Here is a 14536-nt window from a genome sequence, read left to right as displayed (position 1 = left end):
TTGCGCAACCATCGCCATAGCAGCCAGCTCCAAAGCTTGCATGCATCTCCAAGAAAGTCCAATATTCTTGAAAATAATATTGCTTATGATTGCGACCTAGAGCTAGAAGAGTACTTACCATCCCCAAATAATTACCCAAGTACTGGAGCTGATCATCATGAATATTCTGAGGCGATAAGGCCAATTCAAGAGCCAAACTCGTCGCAATTGCCTCCGGTAGTACTACGTACCGGGAACTCTTGATCTCTCTCAACATGAAATCAACATGAACTTGTCGGATTTTCGCAAAGAATAAGCCAAAGCAGGTTGGAACGGAACATATATAGGAGCTGAATTATGTCGCCAACGCAGCTTGTAGCATATATAGTGTACATTTGTCTGTGCATGAAATACGTCGTAATTGGTGCCTGGTGGATTAGGAAGCAGCAATCATGGCATCGTTTCTCTTTAGGGCGACGTTGCGCATTTTGATTGCTTTTCGAGACATGATATAAATTAATATATAGTACTTTTCTTTCGCACCCATATATAAAAACGAAAAGAAAATGAAAATTTTTCACTTTTTTTAGTGCATGTATATATTATATATATATATATATATACATTTGAATGATATGAGACTATGAGTGATGCGAGAGTGAAATGTCTACGTACGTTGAGTTTCTGTTTATTAATTGGTCGATAAGGCTACGTACGTGTCTTGCAGGTTGTTCATTTGAAGGTTTTTTTTTGGAAGTTTTTGTATAGTGGTTGAGCTTATTTGATTTTTTAAGGATTGGGTTTTGATTTTATTATAATATTTGTAGCCTTCAGGTTTTGGATTGTAATTATGATTTTCTTCCGTCATAAGTGAGGTGTTGATCAATAAAATTTGAGACGAAATCATAAATAGACATATGACCTTCTACTCTTTTGTAAAAATAAAAATAAAAATAAAAATCTACCTACGTATTATCCGCCAAAACACAATATTACTGGTCGATCTAGTACAGGGAAAATATTAATTAATATTATTGTACTAGTTATAATTTTTGGAAAGTTCAATATTGAAACCATGGAGTAGAAATATATTTATAATAAGTGACGAGTATGATGTTATACGTAGAAAATTAAAGCAGGTAGAGACAAAGAAAAAAAAAAAAAATCAGAATTTGACTAAGGTTTGACTAGCTCAGTAATGGCAGTCATGTTCGAAAGGTCCCGTACGTTTTACGCCAGATCTATCAGATATTTATATATACTATAATGGTATGTAAAATTTTAAATAGATAAATTCATATAAATTTTTATATAAAAATACACTTTACTTAAAAAATAAAAATAAAAATTTTATTCTTTATTAAATGAGACTTAAATTTTTGCAAATGATTTGTATAAGATTTATTTATTTAAAATTTGTATTTAATATTATTTTTTATAATATATGGACTAGCATATGCTTTCAAAGTTGACTTTCCTGGCGGCTTAGGAGGTTTAATTAATATATTTTATAAAATATAATAAATAATTTAATTTTTTTAAAATTTTTAAATAATAATAATATTAAAAAATAATATTATAATAATATTTTATTCAACTTTTAACTTTTATTTAAAAAAAAAATTTCAAACCGGATTAGGCGTCCTTTGAGATTTTACACCCTCCAACAAAATTTAGACACGTAGAAGATTAATGTGTTATGGTGGGTATGAGTTGAGGGGTCTTTCCTTCTATTTCAATTTTTCCTGTCTCCCACGAGCTCTCTCCCTCTTCTCTCTCATTTCCCTTTTCCTTTCTTCCCTATTTTCCCTTGACTCTCCTCTCATTTTTAGAGATAATATTTTTATATTTGAGAAGAGAAATGAAAAAGTAAGTAGTGGGATGTTGTGCTTCGAATTTGGACATGGAATAATACCCAAAAAAATGTTTCTTCAATTGTTACAGTGATATATTAATGCCCAGAAACATTCCCATATTTTTTCAAAAAAATGTTTCTTCAATTGTTGTGCTTAACAGAGGACTGGAACTTGATAACGATTATTTTCTTTTTCTTTAGACTTGTGAGAGAGAGAGAGAGAGAGAGAGAAGGGGGGGAGGGTTGAGATTATACCCACCTTTAAAGGAGGAAGAGAGAGAGAGGGGAGAGATTTGGAAAGAAGATGATTTTGTGAGAAATAACCTACATGCAATTTTATTACTCATTTTGCTATAATCTCTATGCGTCATGTGTCTATTAGTGGGTGTAAAACAAGAATTCTATCTGGTTCCTAGCACATCTCTTATCTAAAATCATTTCCTCGCATTTCATTGTACAAACAAAGCTAAGTCTTTTCTTTGAAATAGGGAGCTAATTATTACATCATGATGGGTGTATAATTTTCAAAGATCCAATTTATTATATAGAAAGCAAAAAAGTAAGATAAACACACATAAATTTTCCAGTTACAAGGATGCTCTTAAATGAGTTAATCTATATATAAGTATATATAATTATATTTAAAAAAAATTAAAATTATAATAATATCTTTTTTTAAAATAATTTTTTTTTTCACTTTTTATCTTCATTTATGAATGGAACTATATGCACAGTCCTCCAGCAAATAGAATTTATCCTCTTAAATTTGTGGTCCTTTCCACCAATTACATTTAATACCATTATTTCAAGTGGGGCCATGCCTGGCTCGATCCTTTGCAGGGCGATTTATATAGAGAGAGGGTCATGCCAATTGCCAGAATCATACATGGGAGTGGGTGAGACTGACTGCGTCAAGGCTAAAAGATCAGGATAAACATTAATGCTACGTTTCATTCATAATTATGATAGCGGAGGCCTATATTATATATCCTACCCATTGAAATGAAGTATGGTCAAATATTGTTGTTGAAATTTTATTCAATTCGGATGGCCAACTTGCAGCTAGCTAGCGGCCGGTTGCTACCTGCATTGTTGGTTTGATGTCGATATATAGCTATTTGGTCAGGCTTGTGGAAAATCTTGTCCAAATTGGCTGCTTCTGTGGATGTGGTCTCCTTATATTTAAACATATATATTTACATATTAATATAAGTATAATTAAATAGAATAATAAATCACATATTGATATGTAATACGAGAATGATAAGTATCATTTCTCTTTAAGATAACTCTTGAAGCAAATGTGAAAAGAAATAAGTAAATTTTTTAAGAATGTAAATTTCTCAAGCACGTGGTATATAACATATTCTATTTGAAATACTCATATTAAAAATATCACGTGTCTAATCTTTTTCACTCTAGAGCTTTTTCTTTTCCTAAGCAAGCATATTATAAATATATTTAACAGTTACATGATATATACAATAGTCAATAAGGTGGGAGGCCCAAACGTTGTTCATCCCAAACCAGTAAATGCAACACAATAAATAAATAAAGAGGAATTTGGGCCTAGTAACTTGACTCACACCCATTTCCTACAACGGGAAGTCGCTTAAAGCTGTTTTAATATAATCTGAAAAACAAACTGTAATACTACGATTGGAAGTCACAGTGAAGTGATTTGTGATGCATTTCGCTGGTCTGGATTGGCTGCAGGAGATTTTCATTACCTATTTCCCACGATCATTGGTTAGAGATGTGAAAACATAGGAATATAGCAAACAAGAGATGCACCTAAAGAGAGAAAAATAAAAAGTTAAGCCCTTGAGTTTTTTTTTTTAATCAATCTAATCAAGCATGCTTATCATTGATATAAATATTTACAAACATTAAGGGGAGGGTCCTTGCCACTACTAATATGCAAAATACACGTAGGTAGATTATCTAAAGGTATACAACCAAAAATTAAGTTGGTTGATATCCATTGCGCTACTGAGTACGCACATCAATTTTGCGATTGATGGATTTTTTAAAAACTCCAATCATTCCACTTTTTTAGAAACTGACAAATATCTTCGATAATTGGTATAATCTGCCATATTGGGGCTCCACCTTCTATGGCAGAAATTACCAGTTGGGCATCTCCTTCCAGGATAGTGGTTCCCTTTTGCAAGTGCTTTGGCATCTACACTATGAGTAGTGCTGAAGATGCTTATGTGAAAGTCGGATTAGTGGACTGATTTTTTTATGTCTAAATTTCTAGTATTTTACCATCTGAGTCACGACATATTGTCAAAGATGTATAAAAGGAATCTCTCGCTGCTGCATCAGAGGAAATGCTAATTTGATTCCTTAAAAGGGGTTGCCATGCATTTTCTAACTGAGATTCCGTCTTTTGTTTCCATGTCTGTAGATTTTCTTGGTAGTAGCGGTGCTACCCGCCCCCTACGGGGCGGTGCCACTCCTTCCCCGCATTCCGCATTGCGGGGGGTGGAGTTTTCACCCCTGTCCCCCGCCCCAGTGGGTGGGGTGCGGGGTGCCCAATCCGCCCCGATTATGTTTACTTAAAAAAAATATTACATTTTATTTAGTTTAAAATTTATTTTTAAGTTCAAAAGTAATTAAAAATATATTTTTTTATCCAAAAAATAAATTTAAATTTTGTAAATATGACTATAATTTAAAAACTATGTAATTTTTAAATTTGTTAGTGTATATTTTGTGTAAATTATGTGTATTAATTTTTAAATTATGTAGTTTTTAAATTTGTCGATCTATATTTTGTAAACAAGTCTAACAAATTAAAATATATATTTATATATACACAATTTGTATAATATAAATATATGTTTATGTTTATATACATAATATATATATGTAAATGGGGGCGGGGGCGAGGCTGACGGGTGCGGTGCCCCGCTACCTATCCCTACTTGGTAGAAGAACTCTCCAATTGTTCATTTGTCTTCCTGATAGAGAAAGTGGATTGGTTGTAGACTAGATTGTTTCTTGTTCTCCATATAAAATCTAACATTAATATTGCAAAAATCTGGAATGGATGTTCTTCTTGAAAATTTAATCTCAATCTATGCTCTAGATTAATGATAATTTGTATCCATTCTTACATTGTCTCGATTGGTATCAATGTGAGATTTAGAGGTAGCTGCTTTGGTTCGATAGAATTCTGGTAATTAAGCATTCAATAAAGAGATGGAACATGGTTTCTTTTTGTTCATTGCATAGAGTACAATTAGTTGAAGGCATATTTGGGATAATTGCTTTCAATCTTGCTCTAGGTGGGAGGATGTTCCATATTTATGGCGGTCCTGTTCAGCTTCCAGAGTTTTTTCAAAAAAGGGTGCGGGAAGATTGACAGCGGGATATTTGAATTTTTCGCTGCAATGTTGTAAGTTGTTTTTACAGAAATTATATTTCCGAGAAAATGATCATCAGTAAAAAGAAGCAATATTAACGACGGACCAACGTACCACCGAAGTTTCGGAGTGCACTCCTACGTACTACTCTATCATCAAACGATGAATATGTATCCAGAACTGATGATCATCAAGATTTCTGGATGCAAAGCTTAGCTGCTGCATGCATACACGTGTACGATATTTTCTTAAATATTCTTGATGTAGTCAAATGGAAATGCCTTTTTGATCTCTAACATTTTGAAGATGGAAGTCCAAAATCAACGAATTCATCCATAGCCAGAAAGAATGCCGCATTCTGCATACCCAACGTTGCGTTTAGATAATAAGATGATTTCATATAATTTGAATTGATATATAAATAATATTATTTTACGAGTCTTATCTTTTAAGATGTCATATTTGAATGTAAGTAAGTTAAAATATATATTTAAATATATAAATTAAATTTAAATGAATTTAATTTAAAAAAAATTAAAAAAATAATAGATCTCATTAATAATATTTTATTTGAGATAGATTTAGATAATGCTAAATTCAAGAACTTTACTATCCATCATTTCTTCACACCACAAGCATGCACCACATTTTTTTTCTTTTTTCTTTTATATTAATTTTTTTCAATTTTGATTCTTTTTAAATTAATTAAATTTTTTTTATTTATCATTCATATAATATACATAAATATATAAATATATATATATATTATGTGATGATAATGAGCCCAAAAGTCTTACTTATCCTCTTGGACGAAGATCGTCCATGTCAGGCAAAAGTCTTCTCAAGTTCTTCCAATGAGCCCAAAAACCTAAAATCTGATAAGACAACAGAAGACTTTTATGTAATACATGGATGCTATGGTTCCCGAATTCGACAACTAAAAAATATATTGAATAATATAATTTTTTTATATATATTTTTAATCATTATAAATATTTTTAAAAAAATAAAAAAATTCATAATATTATTAAAAAATATTTTCTTAACCATTCGATTAAAAAAAAAATTTATTTAAGATATTTTTTGTGTCTCAAATTCAAGACCTAAAGCAATTTTCTTAATAATTTAATACGCCATGCCATTTCACAGTTTGGAACGGCTACGGAATCTCTTCCGTCATCTAACCTCATAAATATTGTTAATTCATTTATGATCTCGACGATATTTCGATGCATAGGATTTTTGTATTGGTAAAATACCATTTTGTAAACTGAAAATATTGACTAAGAAGATCGATAACTTAACATGCATATAATTAAATATATATTATATTGATGATAATGTTATGGTAAAATACGACACGGAATATAAGATGTTTCTTGCCCCAAGCAATTGACTGGACGTTGCGTTAGTAATTAACTGAATCCGAAATAGTAAATTTTTTTTTTGAAAGGCCGAAATAGTAAATTTGAGAAGCGACAGTGGTCAACCTCTTGCTTCAAACAAAAAAAAAAAGAAAGGAAAAGGAAAGGAAAAATAAAAAAAAGTTTTTTTGCAACTTGTCTTTTGACGAGGCCAGTGAATAAATATTGAGCAGTGATATGTATTTATAGTTTTATTTATATTTTTATTTATAAGATTTATTTTATTAATTTTTTTAAAATTTAAAATTATAAATTTAAAATTTTTAACATATCAATTATTGATATGTAGAGAAATAATTTCTTTTAAAATTTTTTCTTAAAATCTCCAAACTCCCACTACTTATATATTTTACACAGGTTTAGGCTTTTTCTATTTATTTTTCATTTTCATTTTTTTCTTTTTGTTGGGAATGGGCGTGAATTATCCATTTATGATTTAGTTTGGTCAACAAAATTGCGTGGGACGAATGGCCCTTTATCATTGGAGAGACTTCTTGCATTTTTTTATCATTTTCTTTACCCAATAATTTGGAATCTGGCGCTCTCTGTCACACATATATACCCAGTAATGAGTCATCACTGCTTGTTGAATATGTCAATGCTTCTAACGACGATATTAATCCATGGAGCACATACCAAAATTTTTTTATTTTTTTAAAATATTTTAAAGTTTTTTTTTATTTTATTATTTTTAAAATAATTGAATTATTTTACTCATAATTTATATATCATATATTTGATAAGAAAATAAAATTAAAAAAATCATAAAACAGATGGTATGGTGTATGAGATTTAGAAATAGAATTTTTCTAATTCATGACTGACCGCTTCGTCCTCATAAGTATGCCTGGCTCAGACTTCCATCATTAATACTATAAAAAAGCAAACGCTCATCGCCTCACACATCATGTACATCTAGGGATGAACTAAAAGAGAAGCTGCAATCTTTTCTGTGGAGAGTTTTGCAAAAGGCTGCCTGCCTGCCTGCCTGCATCTGTATCATCATCTGATCTGTAATCGATCTCCTCCAATATTGTTTCTCCAAAGTTTGTTGTCAAGTTTCTCAGAGTTTTGCATCCATAGAATTAGGGATACTCTCCGATGGACAACGTTCCCGAGCGAACAATGGAGAAAACGCCAACATGGGCTGTGGCGGTGGTTTGCTTTGTGTTGATCGTTATTTCAATCCTCATCGAGCATATTATTCATGTTGTTGAACATGTAAGCTGTCATCAATCGGTTTATTTATTCAGTATTAATCCACAAAAATAGAAAAATACTTATAATTTCGGTAGAGTTTCAACTTTGAAGTTTCAAGGTGCTAGTTAGTACTCACAATTCCAAACGATACTTGTTAATTTCACTTCCTCATATAATTATCCATAGGTAGTTCTCGAAGATGACTTTCTTGATTACTGAAATTCTTTCATTCTTTCATGTAGTGGCTAAAACACAGAAACAAGCGAGCTCTTGGCGAAGCGCTTGAAAAGATCAAAGCAGGTAGCTAGTGAACCATTCTGATCGTTCATTTATATATCCTCAAAATTAAATATCAAATCTCATGTTCATATAGATGCTAATTATTTTTCGGTTTTTTTTTTTCCAGAGCTTATGCTATTGGGATTCATATCCTTGCTCCTAACGGTTTTGCAAGATCCCGTTTCTGGCATGTGTATATCAGAGAGCATTGGAGACACTTGGCATCCCTGCAAACCTGGGAAAGGTAACAAAGAGAAGGAAGGTCGGAAACTGCTCCAATTTTTGGAATCTGGCTTCAGTGAGAGGCGAAGGTTAGCAACAAAAGGATATGATAGTTGCGCAAAAGATGTAAGCTCTATCGAAACGGTTTCTTTGTTTAATAGTTTTTTTTTTTCTTTCTGTTCTATTTTTCCAAATTGTATTTTAGTTTAGCTCCTTTAAAAAGACTGGAAATCTGGAATATAAAGAAATTAGATAGCCGAAGATAATAAATTATTCTTATTTGTCAGTTGAAATTTGTAAGATATGATCGATAAAGTTTATACAGCTCACTTGATCAATATTCTAACGGAAATAGTAAAAGCGTCATTTAATTAGTTTTTGAAAATCTGATCTTTTATCTGAATATTTATGGCTGAAGAAATTCGTGGTTGAATATTTTGGCTACAGGGTAAAGTTGCCTTTATGTCTGCGTATGCGATTCACCAGCTCCATATATTCATCTTTGTCTTGGCCGTTTTTCATGTGCTTTACTGCATCATCACCTTGGCTTTGGGCAGAACCAAGGTACGTACGTACGTACTAATTGAACATACTGATCAAAACTGCAATCTCTCTCTCTCTCTCTCAAAGCTTGTTTGGATTGCAGATGAGAAAATGGAAGGTTTGGGAGGACGAAACACAGACACTTGAATATCAATACCACAATGGTAAGTACTTTAGGGTAAACTTATAATATAAACTGGGTAAATCATGTAGCTATATTAATTTTGACAAGTCATGTAACTACTGTTTGTTAACTCCAATTTAACGTATATATGCAGATCCAGATAGATTTAGGTTTGCAAGGGATACATCGTTCGGACGAAGACATTTGAACTCTTGGAGCCAATCACCAATTACGCTTTGGATGGTAAGTACTACAGAAACATTAGGTTTCCAAATGATATAAATATATATATATATATAATGTCTAATAATCAAGATCATCATGTATGTGAATTTCAGCCATAATTAGCAAAGAACTTAGTGGTGTTTCAATGATATATTAACAATTAATGTAATAATATATATATATATATATATCGATGAGAGGCCCAGAATTTAATTCCTAATTAAAGTGGCCACATGACTAGTGATTCATCTGCTTGCTTGTCTCCTAATTCAACTTTGACAGCGCCTTGTCTTTAAGTCCGATAGGGACTTCTAACTACTCTTGATCTTATCAAGGAAGATCGTCTTTTGTTTTTGTTTTTTGTTTTTAAATCTAGGGCGTAAGCAGGTTTAATTCATGAGGTATATATACATGAATTCAATAGTTTAATTAATTAAGCTGGTCGCTTCCCTCCTTAATTTGTAATTTTGTATCAGGTGTGTTTCTTCAGACAATTCTTGGGATCAGTTACCAAGGTTGATTACCTTACACTGAGACATGGATTTATCGCGGTAAGGACTCCAAATTCACCAAGTGCCTGCTATTAATTTGTACACCTAGCTAGCTAGTAGGGGAAACGGATTCCAAATTCACTTTGATATATAATTGGATCGATCGAGCTACAATGCAATTATATAATGTTATATTATTTGACCTTGATCAGGCACATCTGGCGCCCGACACTGAATTAACCAGATTTGATTTTCAAAAATACATCAACAAATCACTTGAACAGGATTTTGTAGTTGTGGTAGGGATCAGGTTGGTGCTGATCATGCGTTCTTCTTCGATTCATGATCTGATCCAATTTTCTTGGAATCCTTATAATTAATTAAGTACCTTTATTTCTCATGCGCAGTCCTATCCTATGGTTCTTTGCGGTGTTATTCCTACTGTCCAACACATATGGTAAGCAATTAAAACACACACATATATATATATATATATATTTGCCTGTTTGGAATTATATGGGTCGTATAAGTCAAATTTAAGCTTGGCAAAGTACCTTGAATTTTGCCTGACCCTAATTAAAAGACGGACAGGGTCCACTCTAGTTGTTCCACGTACATTATCATTTTTGAGTCCATATTTATCGCGTTTAGTGATGAATACAACTAAGAAATGTTTCTTCCTATGTATGGACAGGATGGTATTCTTATCTATGGCTGCCATTTATCCCGTTGATTGTAAGTTACAGAACCAGAAACAGATAATTAACTTTATACATACATTCCCCATATATATGAATATATATATATATTCTTTTTTTTTTAAGCTACTCTTTTTGCATTAATCTCATCATCATTTGGGTCATCGATCGGCCGTTTTGAATTGAAGGAAGAGGTGATAAATTTGTTGTGAATTTTACAGATAATCCTCTTGGTGGGTGCGAAGCTACACATGATCATTACAAAAATGGGACTGAGAATACAAGACACAGGGGATGTGGTTAAGGGCACACCTGTGGTGCAGCCAGGTGACGACCTTTTCTGGTTCGGACATCCTCGCTTCATTCTCTTTCTCATTCACCTTGTTCTCTTTCAGGTACTCTCTCTCTCTCTCTCTCTCTCTCTCACACACACACAAAAGACTCATGTTTCTTTATATATATATACAGAACAAATTGCGTACGTCCATAATACGTCAGTGTATTATAATAATATTGATTCTAATTGACGTACGTAGCCTAATTTTGCTTTTGCCCTCTAATTTTTTGATGTATTTTAATTATAAACTGCAGAATGCATTTCAACTGGCCTTCTTTGTGTGGAGTATGGTAAGCCTTGGATCACTTGCACTAATTTTAACTTATTCCATCATCAAGTCATAACATACTAATAATTAATAATTAATGATGTCGATTCTTGAATACGAAAGTTCCAGGTCAGTGACTTTATCAATTTCGACTCACACTCACGATCGATCGAGCTAATTATTACTGATCATCTACAAATTTTTAACATGATGATTGACTTGTGTGTCATGTTTTTTAATTTCCCTATCTTTCAGTATGCATTTAAAGGCGTGATTAATTGCTTCCATCAGCGCCCCGAAGGTATCGCTATCAGAGTCTCATTGGGGTGAGTTTCATCATAAATAATACACGTATATATATATATATATATACATGCGATGCGCGCATGGAATCCCATGCATCCATCTATATATAATATTCTTGATACATCCATGATTTGGATCATGATATAATTACTAGTGATTATATTATGTTGATGATTTTCATTAGGTTTAACCATTATTAATGACTACTTATTATATATTAGTATTCTAAACGGCAACGTCATTTTCTTGATCAGGGTCATCATACAGTTTCTGTGCAGTTATGTGACTTTGCCTCTCTACGCTCTAGTGACTCAGGTTATAATTAAAAAGAACATTAATTTTACTTGTTATTTACCGCGTGTAAGATAAATGATTACCAGCGAATTAATTAGGATCAAGTATTAATTAATTAATATTGTTTGGACTGGTTTTGCAGATGGGCTCTACAATGAGGCCCACCATCTTTAATGATCGAATGGCCAAGGCGTTAAAAAAATGGAGTCACAGGGCAAAAAAGAAGAAGCATGGCCATCACGATCATTATCATTCAGAGGGCAATTCACCATTTTCAAGCAGACCAGCGTCTCCAACACACGGAATGTCCCCAGTTCACCTCTTGCACCACCATCACAATAGAAGCCTTGACAACTTGCATACATCTCCCAGAAAGTCCGATGCTAATGAAAACGATCAGTGGGACATGAGAGAAATACCATCCATATCCCCAGGGAACCGAAGGAGAGTACTCGGTGACTCTCATCATTATTTCAGCTTGAGTACTAGGCATTCTAAGCAAGATGTCATGATCAGGCCAATTGACGATGATCTTCCAGATCTGGAGCCAAGCTCATCATCGCCTCCGCAACCGGAATCAGCCGTTCGTACTCAACACGAAATCGGCATGTCTGAGCTCTCATTTCGCAAATCAGGATGAGCCAAATTAATAAGGAGATTCTTCATGACTACGTCATACGAGAATCTAATAATTCCTATTATATATGTGTTGTACCAAAGTGTACATGTTCTTTTGTGTACATGATCGTGAGCAGCAATTATGTCAGAGGTTGATTAATTAATTCAAGCATTTCTATTTTAGGATTTTATTTTGAATGTTGCTTTTCGAGTCATCATGTATGATATTTTTCGTTCACACCCACAAAAGATTACAAAAAAAAAAACCTTCTCGCCTATATATATATATGAAAAATGTTATTTGTATTTAAAAAAAAAATTATAAAAAATTTATTTATCTACATGCTAATTATTAATATATTAAAAATTATAAAATTTAAAATTCAAAACGATGAGTAATATAAATAAAAGTATATGTAAAAATTGTAACTATAGGTACCATTACTCTATATAGTACTCCAGTGATCGCTTTCAACTATGATCATTTTCTGGCTTGTCATCAGCTAGCCCTTAAATATAAAGGATAAAATAGAAAGCACTGGAATATATCTTAGCTAGCTAGCTGTTTGGTAGCATATATGGGTCTTAAGGCATGAATTTGGATAAGCATGATCGGAAAAGGATTAATAATGGCTGTAATTAATTAAAACCCAGAACAGGTACGTACAAGGGGCCAAACAATTAATGGCTACATATATAGAATCGTTGGAACAATATCATATATATATATATATGAAATGATGAATTTATATATTCCATTTGATGAGTAATTAAACTAGTGGATTCTAGTGACCGGCCCCATCAATGATTTGAATGTTATAATATTGCTGGGGGACATTTCGTGGCATTTAATCAACCAGCTCATGATGCATATCTCTTGAAGTACTCAATTCTAATACATTCTAATGGCCGACCCCTCCCTGCGAATCTTACATTCTAATGGCCGACCAACTAATATATACAAACAAAAGCATCCATTGACGGTGCCAAATGCAACCTATTATTAAGGTATTTTACTAACTTCGCCCCTCGTCTTAAGGGTTATAATTCGTAGAAGCCTAATCTTTTTTTATTTTTTTGATGTGTTTTAAAAAATGTTTAAATAATCTTAAAATTTTTGTAAAGAAAAAATTAAATTTTTTTGATGTTACGTATTAAAGTATTTTTTAATCTTAAAAAAGCTAAAAAGTACATTTAATAATTTTAATGCTTTTTTTTATGAATTCTATTTTCTCAGATAATTATGAATGTAATTCAAATTTTAAAAAGATTTTTAATAATAAATAATTTTTTAATAATAAAACTTATTAGTTAAACCATATTTACCATAAGTTAGAAGATATAAGCCCCAAACATTTTTTGTTGATAAGTACGTAATATAAGCCCCAAACCTATAAATTATATTTCCCACCCACGATCCCAAACATGCAATATGTTCCAACTTCTTTTCAGGAAGCATTGCCAACTAGAAAAATTCGTTGATTTCATATTATATAAAATTATTTATTATTTGATATAAAAAAAATAAAGAATGCTACATACAAATTAGATGATGAATGATTTTTTTAAAAATTTATTTGTTATTTTATCAACGCAATGCTTTTGGTTTAAAATGATAATATGATCTCTATTATTTCCAGGTTCTACATATATGGGGCTAATTATTCATTTTTTTAAGAGTAAATATATTTCTAAATCTCATTCTGTTTTTTAAGGAAAATTATCATCATCCATTTATCGAAAAAATTTACATTCATGACCGAATACATTGTGGGATGTCCTCATATCAAACATGACGTCATAAACCAAAATAATGCATTTGAAGCTCCACCAATATATTATTTCCTTTTGTGACTGGTCTGGTCTTCACTATTACTGATACTTTTTACAGACAAACGTTCAAGAGACGACACTCTCTACCTAAACAGAGATTCAATCTCACATTTCATAGAAAGAGATGACTGAATCTCTATAAACAAATGTCTAAGAGACAATTTTTTTTTTTTTAATTAACAATAAGGAAATCAAAAAGGAAAGTAGTAAGATAGATACGTAAAATGACGAATTACAGTTTAGACCAACTTTGATAGACTTTGGAATATGTGATGGCCTGTGAAGGTAACACACTTGTCTCTTTTCAGCCACAAATGTCACATCTAAAATATATGGTGGTGGCGAGTCTAGTGATTTGGTGCTTGTGTCGAGAAGAGCTGCTAGACGGTAAGAACCACGTGCGGTGATTTTGTCAATGCCTCCTCTCCCTCAAACAAAAATCAGATCTAGTGCTATTGATTTTTTA

General features: G+C 32.1%; 1 protein-coding gene across 1 annotated transcript; it reads left to right on the top strand.

The window, feature by feature from the left end:
• Positions 1–7505: 7505 nt before the first annotated feature.
• On the top strand, positions 7506–12439 carry LOC108997049 (MLO-like protein 12). Its single transcript, XM_018973133.2, has 15 exons — positions 7506–7853; positions 8075–8132; positions 8239–8459; positions 8781–8897; positions 8980–9040; positions 9155–9243; positions 9702–9776; positions 9929–10026; positions 10124–10173; positions 10411–10451; positions 10636–10809; positions 11006–11041; positions 11275–11345; positions 11580–11640; positions 11762–12439. The coding sequence occupies exons 1-15, from the start codon at positions 7734–7736 to the stop codon at positions 12257–12259; spliced, it is 1770 nt and encodes a 589-aa protein (XP_018828678.2). The 5' UTR covers positions 7506–7733; the 3' UTR covers positions 12260–12439.
• The last annotated feature ends 2097 nt before the right edge of the window (positions 12440–14536 follow it).

The sequence above is a fragment of the Juglans regia genome, chromosome 7, assembly GCF_001411555.2.
Source record: "Juglans regia cultivar Chandler chromosome 7, Walnut 2.0, whole genome shotgun sequence".
In the NCBI taxonomy this organism is placed as follows: domain Eukaryota; kingdom Viridiplantae; phylum Streptophyta; class Magnoliopsida; order Fagales; family Juglandaceae; genus Juglans; species Juglans regia.
The sequence above is the reverse complement of the archived record's forward strand: the minus strand, read 5'-3'. Positions and strand labels throughout refer to the sequence as shown.